Source organism: Chelonoidis abingdonii, chromosome 4, assembly GCF_003597395.2.
Source record: "Chelonoidis abingdonii isolate Lonesome George chromosome 4, CheloAbing_2.0, whole genome shotgun sequence".
NCBI classification, from domain to species: domain Eukaryota; kingdom Metazoa; phylum Chordata; order Testudines; family Testudinidae; genus Chelonoidis; species Chelonoidis abingdonii.
The window spans coordinates 91,520,967-91,537,405 of record NC_133772.1 but is presented as its reverse complement, the minus strand read 5'-3'; the positions used below and the strand labels follow the sequence as shown (position 1 = coordinate 91,537,405).

The window sequence follows — 16,439 nt, the reverse complement described above, 5'->3', positions numbered from 1 at the left end:
TGTACTGCAGTCCCTGCCCGCCGGCCGGTGGCTCCCTAGGCGGCACTGTCAGTGACAAGCGCGAGCACAGGGACAAGGCCTGGAGCGAACGAGCGAAACTGCCCCACCTGAGCCCGACTAGGTGGACGAGCCTCGCAAGGAGGGGCGGAGCTAAGCCAGATACAGGCGCGAGACCTCCCGCTTAGTTCACGTGAGGAACACGCCCCGCCCCGCGCGCAGCAGCCCGGAAACAGGAAGCACGGCTGCCTGCAAGCGCTCAGGGCACGTGGGGCGGGTCAGCTGAGCTGCTGCGGAAGTAGCCGGGCCGTAGTGAGGGGGCTCCTAGTGAAGAAACGGGAGACAGAAGGGGCGGGATCGGTTACAGGGAAGGGGAGTTCCCGCCGCCGGGACCTACTGCAGGAGGGGAGTTGGGGCCCCGGTCTGTCGGGGGGCGGGGGCGGCAGGAGGGGAGTTGGGGCCCCGGTCTGTCGGGGGGCGGGGGCTGCAGGGACGGGAGTTGCGGCCCCGGTCTGTCGGCGGGCGGGGCGGAGGCTGCAGGGGGGAAGCTGCGGCCCCGGTCTGTCGGCGGGCGGGGGCTGCAGGAGGGAAGCTGCGGCCCCGGTTTGTAGGCGGGCGAGGGCTGCAGGGAGGTGTTGTGTCTAACCCCTTAGCTGTGTCGGGATGAGTTGAGGGGGTGCCTGGTGTCTCCTGTCAGGGAGCACAGTGGGTGGCGGGGCCCCGGGACCGGCTGGTGAGGGGGCGGCAGCTGCAGCCATGGCCTCCATCCTGGACGAGTACGAAGATTCGCTGTCCCGCTCAGCCTCTCTGCAGCAGAGCCGCGCCAACGTGGGCATCCCGCACTCTGGTAAGGGGCTGGGTCCACTTGATCATTTATGCAGGTCAGAGCATGAGAACTGCTCCGGGACCACTATGCATTGAGATCTTACTGGTTAAATAGTTTGCAGAGTCAGACTTGGGTTCTGTTCCCAAGTCTGCCAGTGGCTTCCTGTGCCACTGAGAGTAAATAATCTCTCCTTGCCTCCGTTTCCCTTTTGTTAAATGGGTGTAATAATATCTCATGGATAGTTGTGTGGCTTAGTTTGTAATGCGTTTTCAGATTCTATGGTGATACTATAGAAAAGCAAATTATTAATATCATCATGCAGTACTTTGAATGAATTCTCAGTGTTCCCATCTTTCCAAGTTTTCTCTATATGGGGACAATTAGGGCCTTAATTTGTCACTATAAGTACCAAAGATAGAGGCTATAGTGTAAAGAGGGCACTCCATCGTGTGATGCTGATCTGACTCTTTCTGGGTGCACATTGGATATCTGCTATTATACTACATGTTGAGGCAGTTGCAAGGAAATTAATTTTACATTAGGTTTAGCAAATGGAAGCCTTGCTAATACCTGAAGTACAGAAAATGAGCAGATGTATTTTTGTAATCACAAATGCAATCTGTGTACTTGACCTGTGAACACAATGTTATAGTACATTGGTTCTTTCAGATACTCCATTGTGTATAGATAGCGCTCTACCAAATTCACAGTCCATTTTGATCAATTTCGAAGTCATAGGATTTTAAAAATTGCAAATTTTATGATCTCAGATAAGTAAATCTGAAATTTCACTGTATTGTAATTGTAGAGGTCCTGACCCAAAAAGGAGGCGGGTGTGTGTGTGTGTGTCAGAAGGTTATTGTAGGGCGGGTTGTGGCATTGCTACCCTTACTTCTGTGCTGCTGCTGGCGGTGGCACTGCCTTCAGAGCTGGATGGCCAGAGAGCGACAGCTGCTGGCTGGGAGCCCAGCTCTAAAGGCAGAGCCAGCAGCAGCGCAGAAGTAAGGGCGGCATGGCGTGGTATGGCATTGCCACCCTTACTTCTGTGTGGGTGCTTGCAGGGCACCCCATTCAGAGCTTGACGCCTGGCCAAAAGCCACTGCTTTCCAGCTAAAGGCAGTGCAGAAGTAAGGGTGGTGAGACTGTGACCCCCCTAAAATAACCTTATGACCCCCTACAACTCCCTTTTGGGTCAGGACCCTTAATTTGAGGAACACTGGACTCCCCTGTGAAATCTGTATAATATAGGGTAAAAGCACAAAAAAGACCAGATTTCATAGAGGGAGACCAGATTTTGTGGTCTGTGAAGCGTTTTACATGGCCATGAATTTGGTAGGGCCCTATGTTTAGAGCTTAGCTTGAACTTGGTTATAGAGTGAAACTGTTTGAGGAAGAAGGATGCCAGTCCCAAATTGCTTCATTGCAATTGAAATTCTGACTATAGAGAACCTTTATTTAGAGTGAAATTATTCTGTGAGGTGGGAAATGACTTAATCCTAAAATACCACTGTGCTGTATTAATGCACTTTTGTAGGTGGCAAAAGAGAGAATGTGAAATGGTTTTAAAGTTATGAGCTTGGGGTGACCTCTAACCACTGCTTCTCCATTTGTCAATCCAAATTTGTGGCAGTAGTGTCTCACAGGAGGCCTCCTGTCTGTGCCACTTACTTCTTGATTTTGTTTTTTAATCAGTTTCTTAGTCTTTTTGGTCCTTTCTTTTTTGGGGAACTTGAGTGACTGTAGAAACTATTAAACATTTTGTGTGTATGATGCTTAGTGACATCATGTTAGTTGCCTAGCCCAGGGAAACTTACCAGTATACTGGATGCAGACAACATAGTTTCCATCAGGTGTATAATGGCTGTGTAACTCACACAGGCTGATTTCATATTAGAATGGTTACCACTTCAGAAGTGTGGTATGAAAGCAATGTGTGGGTTTGAAACTTTATCCCATGATTTGTGAAGTGCTGGCACCTACATTATGTATGTCCACCTGTGTAATGTAATATACAATAATTATGTGATGGGTTATGCCAGCTACGCAATATGAATGAGTAGCTAGCTAGCTAGAGGGGCAATTATATAGTACATCCCCTATTAATCAAACTTGTGAATCTTGAGTTTCACGTGTGGTTTCCCCTACTGCCACTATATAAGGTTGAATTAGATATGAGATCTAGTTAGCTTTAAAAGGACTACGTTCTATCTAGCATTGCCATTTCAGTGCAGGCCACTCTGCGAAGTTGGCATCTCTTTGTTCAGTTAAAAATCTATAGGCATAAGCTTCTGAAAGTATCTCTGACTGGCACCCCATGTTAGTTAAATTCTAATCTCTTAAAAGGTTTTGAGTATCATCTGGGATAAACAGAGAGAACAAATTAAACATAGTCCATACACTGAAGCTCATATTTCTTAAAATACGGCTTGTGACCTTTATTTGGTTAAGTTTAATTGAAGTCAGGGTTCTGAATCTCTAACAGAGGTTCCCCCTACCCTAAATGTTAATTATTTTGGTGCTAATTGGAAGTTAATGAAAACAGAATGGTTTTAAGAGACAATTCCTTTCCTTACCTGTTTCTCTTCTTTCACTCTTGACTCCTGCAATATCATCTCTTTAGTAGTTTTTCAGTTATCATAGACCAGGGGTGGGCAAACTTTTTGTGGTGAGGGCCACATCTGGGTGGGGAAATTGTATGCAGGGCCGGGGCAGGGGGTTGTAGTGCACAGGGGTGGAGGGTGTAGCAGGGAGCTCAGGGCAAGGGGTTGGGGTGCGGGGTGTACGAGGGAGCTCAGGGCAGGGAGTTGGGGTGCAGGAGGGATGCGAGGTGCAGGCAGGGGGCTTAGGGCAGGGAGTTGGGGGACAGGGGGCAGGAGGGGTTCGGGCTCTGGCCTGGTGCCATTTACGTAAAGCAGCTCTGGGGTGGCAGCGGCATGCGCCAGGGCAGGCTACTTGCATGCTTGCCCTGTCCCCGGCCCTGTGCCACTCCAGGAAGCGCTGTGGCCCCTGGGGGACGAGGGGGGCGGAGGGCTCCATGTGCTTTTCCCTTGCCGCAAGTCCAGGTACCTCCCTCGAAGTCCCCATTAGCCATGGTTCCCCGTTCCTGGCCAATGGGAGCTGCAGGGGGCAGTGCCTGGAGGCAAGGGAAACACACGGAGCCCTCTGCCCCCCTGCCTGGGGGCTTTAGGGATGTGGTGCCGACCGCTTCTGAGAGCGGCACGGGCCCACAGTGCCATGGGGGGCAATCCCGTGGGCCAGATCCAAAGCCCTGAGGGGCCGGATCTGGCCTGTGGGCCGTAGTTTGTCCACCCCTGTCATAGACTGTCTTCACTAAAAATGTACCTGTTGCTGACAAATGGATGTCAGCAAAGGGGGCAGCTGAACCATGTTTAACTGCAGGTGTAGTTGAGATGCAGCCATGTTGATCACCATTTTAAAATCTGTGGATGTCCCTTCAGGGTTCTAGTTGTAACTTTGAGCATGATTTGAAAGTGAATTGATTGGCTGCAGTTGCAGACAGATCTGAAGTCTAAACAGCTTGGTTTGGGGAACTAAATAAAGTAATAGCTTTATGTAGAGCACATCCACATAAGAGCAAACCATAACATTGTACCTGACATTTTGGGAGGTGTTGAGCTGGTTGAAGTGGTGCCAAACTGCTGTGCTTTTACTGATGCTATTTCAGAAAGATGTAGATCCCAAAAGAGCAAAGGCTGGGGATGGCTGAAGTGCAAACTGCAGGTTCTGCAAGTCCCAACATGAAATGGCCTGCCTTACTCCACTACCAACTCCAGCCAGGTCTTTTGATCTTATTTCATTGTCTTTCTCCAGATGTTTCAGCCTCTGAGAGGTAGAAAGAAAGCAGGTTCACCCAGAAATCTGAATGAAGGTGCAACATTTATAATCCTAAACCCAGATAGGTAAAGTGCATTTTAAAAAGTGTTTTTGTGCACATGTGAGAGGAATGCAGAGGCATGGGCTTGGAATATGAGACTCCAAACCAAAACTAGTTCTCAAGTCAGGAAAAACTACATATGATGGAATAAAACCAATTGAATCCTACCCAAGCTTTTTGTGTAGAGGAACAGAGGCTGAAAAAGTGCCTTTCTCCCCTTCTGGTGAAGATCACTTATTAAAAATCTCAAATTAATGACTGAAGTGCACATACAACTAACTGCATTGTTACAGGTAATCTCTCAAGGAATCCAAAATACATGCATACATTTAAATGAAACAGCTTTTAAATCAGTAAAACCTTCCATCCAAAAGCTAAGCTGTCCCTTTCTTTACTGAGTTAGATTTTCATTGGTCATCTGACTGAGACAACCTTATTTTTTCCTGAGTGGGCAATTAACTTTTTTCTGGCTCTCTTGACTCTAAATTAATGTGATTTAGAGATCTCATTTTAATGGCTTGATTCTTGTGCCTTGATCGTCCTCCATTCCATGTGTTTGTTTTGCAGTGATGGGTGTCTGTATCACTTTCCCATCAGAGTGAAACTCCACTCCTGAAAGTTGGCAACCCTACATGGTCTACGTGCAATTTGAGCACCGATTTAACTAGAATCAGTATGACCACTAGTTATGAGCCCTCTTATTCAGGATAAGGGTCCTTGTTCAATTTTGCTTATATCAGTTCCTCACTGACTTAATCACAACCAAAATAGGGCACTCAGCCTGAAATAAGTGCCCACAGCAGCGGGGGGTGCTGACTCATGTAAATGGATGGTCAAACAATGTATAGACAAAGGCGTAATGAAGTGCTACCCAAAAGGGGTGTTGCATAATTAGCATGAAGTTATTTCCCATCTCTTCCAATGCACACACTTCGACTATCTCTAAGCTTGCTATTTTTTGAATGTGCCATTATTGACCTAGCATCAGTGCAGCAACCGGGGCAGAGCAATGGTAGAAAAGGTGCCAGCACTTTTGTCTCCATGTCATTTGACTGTGCTTGCAGCAGGTCTAGACGATGCAGTGATAAATGCTGACAGTCCATCTACACCAGTGCTATAACTGGGCTATGCTGGTGCTAGACCGTAGTGGGAGAGTTGCTGAAAACAGCATAGGGACAAGGCTATAGGGGCTGCTTGTGCTTTCCCTGTGCTGTTCCACGCCCCTGCTAGCCTACAGAGCTCTAGGCCTAAACTCTGCTCCCTCCCACATGGCAGTAGAGCATTTGCGGCCTCTACAGTGCTAGGCTGACCACAGAATCCTATCCTGCCAATCGAATGGTTTTCTAACCCTCCTCTTACACTGTGTTTTTAATTTTATGCCATGCTGTTTTGCTGCTTCTGCCAGTGGCCTTGGTTTCCAACAGCCATGTTCTGTCTTTTACTCCTGAGGGAATTCTGTGCCAAAAAGATACAAATTCTGCACACAATATTTTAAAATTCTGCATATTTTATTTGTCAGAATAACACACTATAATCATGCCAGCATCAATTATTGTGGTAACTTATTTAAAAATACCTGTCAGCAAGTATTGTCTAACAATACAGACAATGAAAAAAAATTCAGGAATTATTTTTTTTGACAGGCTCTCACTCATACAGACCATAGCTGACCCTAGCCTCTCCCATTCAGTCAGGCTCATCTGCCCCGTCCCCGTGTATCCATGCACTCCCTCCCCCATCCCCCTGTCCCCATGTGGCCCTGTACCCCCACTCCTATTCAGCCCCCATCCTTCCACTAGCCTTTCTGAATCCCAGTCTGTGACCCCCAGCAGCCCCATGTGCCCTGCTCTCTTTTCCCCCCAATATGTGCATTCTCACCTGTCTGTGGGCAGGACGCTGTGAGGAATGCAGGCTGTCCTCTCTATGGGTTGTTACGGCTGGTGAGCAGCTGCCCTATGTTTTGGCACCACAGCAGCTCCTGGTGGGTGAAAGGCATAGCTGCAGTACCTCTCCTTCAGAATGTATTTTCTGCGGAGGAAAAAGAAATCTGCAGGGAATATGAATTCTGCACATGCACAGTGGTGCAGAATTCCCCCAGGAGTAATCTTGTGTACCTTGTAAATCCTTTGCAAGTGAAGATTTTCCCAGGCTACCTTCATTACATGGCTATAACTGTCCTAGAAATCCCTGTGGAGCCAGTGGTTTTCCATCTGTGGAGGGAGGCCAGTGTAAATTTAACCTAGGAAAGGAACCAGAAATGACCAGTCCTTTCTTGTTGTCTAGCCTGAGGTGGCCTGGTCATTCTGTTAGAGGAATGATGCAACATTCTTGGTCAAGGGGTTACATTGTGTCCTGTGGGGGCATGGCAGAGGAAAAACTTGTATCACAGGACTGATATGGAGAGAGCTTTTTTATACAATATTTTTGTTGACATAGGTATTTCCCCTGGATTTTACTAATGAGTATCATTCATGTTTTATTGCATGTGACTATCACATTATTTTACAGTTCAGTGGCAGAGTTGAATTCCTCTGTGGATTTTGGCTAGAGTCCATCCACCATGGGCAGCTTCTGAATGCTGCTCTCCTAATTTAGGCATGGAAACTGTGTGCTTCTAGGTTGTCCTAAGCTTCTGAAAGCTGACCCCTGTCCAGCTTCAGAAAAATGAAACCAGTCATCCCACTCTTCCACCCTGCTTTGTGGTGTTAAAAGCCTGCCTATCTTAATGTAGACATTTCCCATCCCCCTGTCCTGGCTAGTCCTTCACCCTCCTCCCTTCACTATCTTAGTACTTGGCCTTCTCTTGAGGTCACTGCACCTGCTTTAAAACTTGAAAAGCTTTTATGAACGAAAACAAAACTATAAGCCTGTTCTGAACCAGTTTCTGTAGCAGAATATGTTGTCATGCTGCTTATGTAAAACTCTCTCCTCCCACTCCCTATCCAGACCGCCCTGTTTAGTAATCTGCCACCATCTAAATTTGGTGTCTCCCAAGCTAGCCAGGTTGGTGGTCCCCTAGTGTGTAAGTGGAGCTTTTAAAGCAAAATAGTTGAAGTGTGGTGGTGGTGATTCTAGTTTAGATCAGCTTGTGACTAGAACAATATGAAAGTCATTGGTTTCTACTCCCCCTCTAACTCCCAGTTTCAGTTCACACGCATCTGAGTTTCACTTTGAGTTTCAGGCTTCAGCAGACCTAAAATGCAGAGGGCAGCTCTGACAAAATGACCACATTTGCCAGGTTTAAACCCCAAGTCTTAATTTGTCCTAGCCTTGCTTGAAATTCAATCCAGATTTGCCCAAAGTTCCAGAACTGGATGACACTGGCTTAAGTTTTCAGTTTGTAATGAAATTGGAAGCCAGTTCTACCTAGTTTTGGCTTTTGTTGGGTAGCGTTGTGGCTTCATGTTTAGGGCACTGATTCTGGTACTCACCAGATTTGAGTACTAGTCTCAGCAAGCTGTGCGACTTCAGTTAATTCACTGAGCCCCATGATTCAGTTTCTCCCAAATGTAAAATTGGAGTAACAGTACTTTTTCATCTTTATCAAGTGGTTGAGCTTTGTGGATGTACAACATTATAGAAGTATTCTGAAACTTTTTTACTGATCTAGCTGTGACTTCCAGCTGTATTGCCTGCAGTCACTGATCTTAAATTGTTTTATGGCAATTAAATGATTAATTTTATGGAAATCTTTAATCTTTTGAATAATCTCAATTTCTGCCTTTTTTTGTGTCATGGATCCGAGACTGAATAAGATAAATTAATTTTTATCCTCCCCAAATGAAACACTTTAAACTAATGCCACCTCTAATTTCTGACTCTTTCATTAGACTGTAAGTGCTCTAAAGCACAGGTACCATCTATGTTAGCATCTTGTACAGCACCATGCCCACTTTTCAGTGTTTTAACGAATAACCTGATTTTCCAATAGTTGACCATTTGTTTTCCTATGTCATCTTCTTCATCACCTTTTTATGAAGTTGTAATGTAACTGTAATGTGCAGTTTTTTCCAGAGTCTTTAAGGTTTGCTGTGTCTATTTATTTTCAAGTTAGTGCCATGTGACAAATTGCTGCACTGTGGCAGAATGGGCAAATAGATTTGTACTGTAGCTTCAAACATACACCTGGGGAAAAGAATAGATGTTACTCTCCATGATTCCACATCCTGGAGCGCTTCACTTTCCTGTAGCCCTCCCTGTTTCTGCTCCCTGTTTTAGGTTACATTGTGGTGGTGTCTCTCTTTTTCTGAACTACTTTTGTATTTTTACTTTTCCTAGGGTATGTGAATGCTCGGCTGGAGAAGGAGACTCCAATATTTAACAAGCAAAGGATTGATTTCACTCCTCCAGAGAAAATTAACAGCCTTGTGGTCTCCTGTAACCAGCTCTGTATGAGCCTTGGCAGAGACACCCTTTTCAGGTAACTCATACTATTTAAGACTTGAAGCCTTCACAGCCTGTTTTTGGGTTGCTTGGAAAGCCTGTCTCTAAACTAGGTGCAGATTCATGGTCTTTTGTAAAAGAAAAAGGTACAATTTTGTTTCCGCAGTTACATGGGCTCCTCCTGCCTCTTGGTAACTTGCTTTATCATTCCTCCATGCAGGATTGATCTTGGCAAGGCAGATGAACCTAATCAAGTAGAGCTGGGACGCAAGGATGAAGCCAGAGTCTACAGGATGTTTTTGGACCACACAGGTGAGGTGATGGTGTAGGGGAAATTGCAAAATGCTGTTTAATCTTTATAACAAATGCAATAATTGTGCTAAACAAGCATTTATTTAAGGAAGACTTCCAGTTTCTATTCTGTGTGTGGAAGGAGTACGTGGTTCACCTGGGGAATGAATTCAGTCTACCTAATTATTGACCAGGGACTCTGCCTATTTAATACTCAAGTGTTAGAGGAAGAGTACTGTGCCTCACCCCTTACATTTTGGTGAATTTGAACCACTGTCCAAGTTCTTCACTGACAGATGTGGCTGATTTGAGCTAGCTTATTACAATTGGTAAAAAAATTCTCATTACATGATGTACATCTAATTTTTGGAGCCCATTGCCTCCTTTGGCCTTGGGAGGTCAGGAGCTTAGCAGAATTCTAAAAAGGATTATAATTATAATATCCACAGTTAACTCTAGCAGGGATGAAACATTTATTAAATGTAAAACCTAATGACAACAATTAGCAGCCAGGACTTTCTATGGGCCATTTATTCCAGAGTTGTTCGTATAGGGTTTCTTGCACCTTCCTTTGAAGTATGTGGGGTCACTGTCAGTTGTGATACTAGGCTAAATGGACCACTGATCTCATCCATTAGGGCAATCCCCAGGTTCTTAAGAATTCAAATTTCTGGGGGAACTCTAGGAACTTGACTTCTGGTTGTTCTTAGAGTCATGTTAGACAAAACACTGAAATCTCGCTTTGTAGTAGCGGTGCTGCCTGGGTTGTGGTGTTCACTGTTCCTTTAACCCTGCACCCATTAATCATCTCTCACTTGCTATATGCCTTTGCAGGATCTCACCTTGTGATTGCACTGAACACTAGTGAATGCCTGTATTTGAACAGAAGTGCTCAAAAGGTGCGGACACTTTCCCGCTGGAAAGGTCACTTGATTGAAAGTGTGGGCTGGAACAAGTTTCTCGGTTCAGAGACTAACACTGGTCCTATCCTGGTGGGGACAGCCCAGGGCCAAATATACGAGGCTGAGATCTCTGTCAGCGAGGGAAGTCTCTTCAGCACTAATCCGGACCAGTATTTCCGACTGGTCTATTCCTTAGAGGAGGAGGCAGGGCCGACCCAAGTCTGCTGTCTGGAAATAGAGCGAGGGCTCGACGGGAAATGTTTTATCATTGCCACTACTAGTAAGAGACTCTTCCAGTTTGTTGGCAAAGTGCCTGAGGGGACAGAGCAGCAGGGCTTTGGCTTCATGTTTGGCATGCATGCAGACCACTTGCCCAGCTTCCGAGAGTTCCCAGCCAGCTTTGGGTACAGCGAAATAGCATTTTACACACCAAAGCTACGCTCCTCCCCACGCTCCTTTGCCTGGATGATGGGAAATGGTGTCTTGTATGGTACATTGGACTATGGACGGCCCGACTCTATTCTGAGCGATGAACGGGTCTGGGAGTATCCCTCTGATGTAGACGTGGCAGCTAACAAGCCGATCTCCATAGTGCTCACCCAGTTCCACTTCCTGCTGCTATTACCTGACAGAGTGAAGGCTGTGTGCACTCTGAATGGGCAGGTTGTCTTCCAAGACTTGTTCTTGGAGAAGTTTGGCTCGTTGAAGCGCATGATCAAAGATCCCACAGTTGGGCAGATCTGGATCCACACAGAGAAAGTTGTATTCCGCTACCACGTACAACGGGAGTCCAGAGACGTGTGGAAGATGTACATGAACGTTAACAAGTTTGATCTGGCCAAAGAGTACTGCAAAGACCGTCCTGAGTGCCTGGATATTGTGTTGGCAAGAGAGGCAGAACACTCCTTCCAAAACAAGAGGTACCTAGATAGTGCCAAGTGCTATGCACTGACCCAGAACTACTTTGAAGAGATTGCCCTTAAGTTCATTGAAGCCAAGCAGGAGGAGGCATTGATGGAGTTTCTGCTCAAGAAACTGGCCAGCTTAAAGTCCTCTGAAAAGACCCAGACAACTTTGCTGACCACCTGGTTAACAGAACTCTACTTGAATCGGCTAGGTGCTCTGGAAGGGGACACCTCGAAAAGGAGTCTCTGTGATGAGACTCGGGAGAAGTTCTGCAGCTTCTTGAGCAGCCCTAGAAACAAAGAGTGCCTGTTCAATAACCGAGCATCCATCTATGAGTTGCTAGCAAGCCATGGGGACACGGAACACATGGTCTATTTTTCAGTTATTATGCAGGATTATGAGAGAGTGGTAGCCCATCACTGCCAGCATGATGACTATGATGAAGCCCTAAATGTCCTTACCAGACACAGAGATGAGAAACTCTTTTACAAGTTCTCTCCCGTTCTGATCCAGCACATCCCCAAGAAGGTGGTTGATGCTTGGATCTCTATGGGCACGAAACTGGATGCCAGGAAGCTCATACCTGCCCTCGTCAACTACAGCCAAAGTGGGAGCACCCAACAGATCAGTGAAGCTATTCGATACATGGAATTCTGTGTGTGTGAGCTGGAGGAAACAGAGCAAGCCATTCACAACTACCTGTTGTCTCTCTATGCTTTGTGTCGGCCAGACTCGCTGCTATCATACCTCGAACAAGCAGGAACCAACCCTAACAGGATCCACTATGACCTGAAGTATGCGCTTCGGCTGTGTGCAGAGCATGGACACCACCGAGCCTGTGTCCATGTTTACAAAGTGATGGAGTTATATGAGGAAGCAGTGGATCTAGCTCTGCAGGTGTGTGCTACTACGTTTCGTACTCTTAGTTCGTTTGTTCTTGAAGGTCCAGTAGTGGAGAGCTTTTCCCTTCTTTAAGGGAAGGGGTGAGAAGGGTGGCTAGTGTGTTTAAAGGGTTATAAAGGCCTCAAGATAGGAAGAAATGTCTGTCACCATATTAACTTAAAGCAATAGTGGAAGCTCAGAACTATCAGGGTATGTTTACACTGCAATTAAAAATCATCTGGTCTGTGCCAGCTGGCTCTGGCCCATGCTAAGGGACTGTTTCATGGTGGTGTAGATGTTTGGGCTCGGGCTAGATCCCAGACTCTAGGAACCTGTGAGGTGGAAGGGTCCCAGAGCTCCAGCTTGCAGCCCGATTCCAAATGTCTACACCACAATTAAACAGTTCCTTTGCCTGAGCCAGAGCCAGATACCCACAATGGACATCTGAATTTCACAGACCATAATCTTAGGAGAGTGAAAGAGACTGTGGTGGGGGATATGGTTTCTGTTAATGCAGTCCCTGCTCTGTGGTACTCTGCTTGTTGATAACCAGCTCTGCTGACCTGAGGATCCCACCCTATTCTTAATCTCCTGATTTAAAAAAAAAAAAAAATGCAAGGAAAAACTTAAAATGAATTTATCCCTGTTGGTCATCTTGTAGAAAGTTTAAATTAGTGTAGAGGTAGCTTAGTCAGGTTCTGAATGGTGACAGTGCAGTGTGTACAATTTAAAATGCTGACATTTACTGTGTTTAGTTCATCACAATATTTGCAGAATCCTAGGTTCTGAGTACAGAGAATACCGTAGAGGAGATAAATGCTTTAGCCCAGTGAAGGTCAAAAATTGTAATTGTGCCTGCTGTATGAGGGTGGATACTTAATTCATTGTTGTCAACCTTGGCGGTCGAAGGTCATTAGTGGCTTTGGAGAGCTAGATCTTCCTGTTGTGTTCCTGGACCCTAATGACTCTTCAGATCACTCTTCAGTGATCCAGAATTACTATGCACACTTTTTGTGTTGGGAATGAATGTCTCTGGGGGGGGAGGGGGCATGGAGGGAGGATGTGGCTGACATACAAACAGCCAAGTGGGCACGTCAACTATAGAGCTGTAGTTATAACTGACATAATGGAGAGCTCTCTTACCAGTGTCTTTCCTCTGTTGGTAGTGGGCTCTCATGACGGAGAGAGAAGTGAAGAGGAAATTGTAATTTTGTTTCCTTACTGTTCTGTTCAATTTTCAGGTGGATGTAGATCTAGCAAAGTCCTGTGCAGACCTCCCTGAAGAGGATGAGGAACTCCGGAAGAAGCTCTGGTTGAAAATTGCTCGCCACGTGGTCCAGGAAGAGAAGGACGTCAAGAAGGCCATGGCTTGCCTTTCTAGCTGCAACCTATTAAAGATTGAAGATGTCCTGCCCTTCTTCCCCGACTTTGTCACCATTGACCATTTCAAGGAGGCTATTTGCAACTCTCTGGAGGACTACAACAGACACATCGAGGAGCTGAAGAGAGAGATGGAGGAAGCTACACAGAGTGCCAAGAGAATCCGGGAGGACATCCAGGAGATGAGAAACAAATATGGCTCTGTGGAGCCTCAGGAAAAGTGTGCAGCCTGTGACTTTCCACTCCTAAACCGCCCTTTCTACCTTTTCCTTTGTGGCCACATGTTCCACTATGACTGTCTGTTCCAGGCAGTTTTTCCAAACCTGCCTGCCTACAAGCAAGCTAAGCTAGAAGACCTTCAGAAGAAGCTGGGAGCCACAAGCCAGCCCTCCAAAGCCCATCATCGTCCCAAGGACACAGATGCCACTAGCTTGGGGAAGGGACAGCAGAGTCGGGAACAGATCAAGGCAGACATCGATGATATTGTGGCAGCTGAATGTGTGTACTGTGGGGAGCTGATGATCCGGTCTATTGACAAGCCTTTCATTGACCCACAAAAGTATGAAGAGGAGAGGCAGAGTTGGCTGTAGGGTCGCACAGTTATTATTTGAGGCTGCACATGAACACACAACTTTTGAGCCATAGGTCATGTCCACTGCCTGTGAAACGTGCATATTAGGAATTAGTCTCTAGAAATCTGAAAACAAATGGATTCGATAGAGCTCTAAGGAGAGAGCAGCTGGGTACTGTTATTTGGAAAGCAATGAGTTAGTCCTGGAGGACTATGAGAGAAAATGGTCACGGTTGTCTAAGAATTGGAAGATTAATTTCTGCTAATGCCTCAGAACTTCCTCTGGCTTCTCTCTGAAGGTGAGCTTGAGCTTGCCTCTTGAAGCTCTTCTTATGAGACCCTTTGGCATGGAGACAAGAATGCCTCATTGCCTAGAGAAAACTGGGAACAGAAAAATGATCTCATTTAGTTGGACTGCTTCCCCATTTTATAGTATTAATTCAGGTGAAGACTGGGGTGATGAGAAGAAGCAGTGAGGAGTGTTTGGTGGCATAGACTTTCATTCATCACTTTCAAATTGGGAATTGCTTTTGGTTTGCTTCCTAATGAGATTGTTTAGCCAGCTTTAGTGACAGAAATGTAAAAGGAAGGCAATAGCTTTGCATTTACATGTATGTCTGCAAATATCTGTTGTTACACAAATGCATGGTTCTGCACAATAACATAAAAATGTGATTCTTAAGCAGTGCAGTGTCTCAAAAGATGCATCTTAATCCCTGTGTCTGGAATTTCAGGGTTGTGGTCTTCTCCACAGTTTTCCAAGAAGTTTTTTGGTTTGATCCATACAGTTGAATCTTCTGTAGGATCTCTTCACTTTGTTTCCAGCCATTATACTGTAGTCCATTCTGGATACCCATACTGGGACATTCTGCACAATTATGTGTTTTGGCTCCAGTACCGTTCAAGTATAATACTTGTTAATAGTAATTTGAGTGTTATATAATAATGGTACTTCACAGGTAGCATCGAGTGGCACTTGAATAAAAGTCTGGCAATCAGTTTCCTCAAGGACTGACCATAGCACTTCTCCAGGAGTCAGTGACACCATTTCATCTCATCATTTCATCATTCCACCATTTCATCCTCCATCTTGGAGCAGATACTTGAGAGCCTTTGGCATCCTCTGCCAAGCAATCTAACTGTTCCCTTCATGGCTTAGTTGAGTGCTCCGATAGGTCAGTGTTTTTGTTTTTTTTTCTTGGATGTTGCTCAGCATTGGAAACATTGTTGCATTTTTTTTCCTGTTTCTGACAGATAATTAGGCTTGAGGTGGAGGATGAGACTTTCTGTAGTACCTTAGTAGGGGTTAGTAGTGGCATGTGACATTTAGATGTGTCAGTACTTCCTCATGAAGGAACTAAACTTCCCATAAAGCTTTGTCTGGGACTAAATCACAAAGATCAACAGGTGCAACAGTAGTGAGAATCAGGTTTTGTAAAGCGGTGGTGGATATTCATTTTAGTTAAAAGGAAATTTAAAAAAACCAAATCTCCCCTGACTTCTATAAAGCTTATGTTCCTGTCTTGAGAACTCATCTCTCACCTGCTAGCAATTCACAACAGCTGCTGTCACTGTGGAACTGGGTCTTGGTGTAATATAAAATTACATTTTGTCTCATGAGACCTTGCCAACTGGGGGTCTCAGTAATCCCACAAGGTTCCTATGGAGCTTCCCCAACTTCTGATCAGAGCCTTTCCTAACTGAGGGCTTAGCCTGCAATCAATGTTTTACTTGTGCAGTACTGACAGGAAGAGGCCCTAAATCAGGAGTCTCAAACATGCGGCCTGCAAGGTTATTTTCTGTGGCCCGGGAGCTCCTCACGCCCTCCCCCAGCATTTACCTAGAGCGGCTCTGGCCCAATCTGCACCGGGGGCAGGGCAGGCTCCCTGCCTGCCTTGCCCCTGTGCCACTCTGGGAAGCAGACAGAACCTGGGGGAGGAGAGGCGCAGGGGTGTGTTGATGTTGCTTCAGGTACTGTCCCCAGCAGCTGCCATTGGCTGCAGTTCTCTGTTCCCGGCCACTGGGAGATGCTGGGGGCAGTGCCTGAAGCAACAGCAACACACACCCCTGCGCCTCTGCTCTCCCACGTTCTAGCCGCTTCCTGGAGTGGTGCAGGGGCCAGGCAGGCAGGCAGGGAGCCTGCCCCCCCCAAACCTCTCCTGCAGTCGAACCCCCTGCCCTGACCCCTTGCCGCACCCTGACCCCTTGCCGCACCCCTCCTGCACCCCAACCCACTGCCCTGAGCCCCCTGCCGCACCCCGCATCCCTCCTGCACCCCAACGCCCTTCCCTGAGCTGCCTGCTGCACTCTGCACCCGACCCTCTGCCCTGACCCCCTGCCGCACCCCACACCCCAACCCACTGCCCTGAGCCCCCCTGCTGCATCCTTCCTGCACCCCAGTCCCCT

General features: G+C 46.5%; 1 protein-coding gene across 1 annotated transcript; it reads left to right on the top strand.

Annotated features, from left to right (window-relative positions):
• Positions 1-258: 258 nt before the first annotated feature.
• Positions 259-14,718, top strand: VPS18 (VPS18 core subunit of CORVET and HOPS complexes). The gene is made up of 6 exons (XM_032769062.2): positions 259-515; positions 609-844; positions 8,997-9,138; positions 9,322-9,413; positions 10,227-12,097; positions 13,324-14,718. Exons 2-6 carry the CDS (start codon positions 754-756, stop codon positions 14,050-14,052), a joined length of 2,925 nt encoding a protein of 974 aa, XP_032624953.1. The 5' UTR covers positions 259-515; positions 609-753; the 3' UTR covers positions 14,053-14,718.
• Positions 14,719-16,439: the final 1,721 nt, after the last annotated feature.

What these genes read in the sequence shown, in the direction of transcription:
- VPS18 (XM_032769062.2), top strand. Translation starts at nt 754, where the DNA reads ATGGCCTCCATCCTGGACGAGTACGAAGATTCGCTGTCCCGCTCAGCC. An exon ending in GGCAGAGACACCCTTTTCAG is followed by an intron (nt 9,139 to 9,321) that starts GTAACTCATACT and finishes TCCTCCATGCAG; the next exon opens with GATTGATCTTGGCAAGGCAG. An exon ending in GATGTTTTTGGACCACACAG is followed by an intron (nt 9,414 to 10,226) that starts GTGAGGTGATGG and finishes ATGCCTTTGCAG; the next exon opens with GATCTCACCTTGTGATTGCA.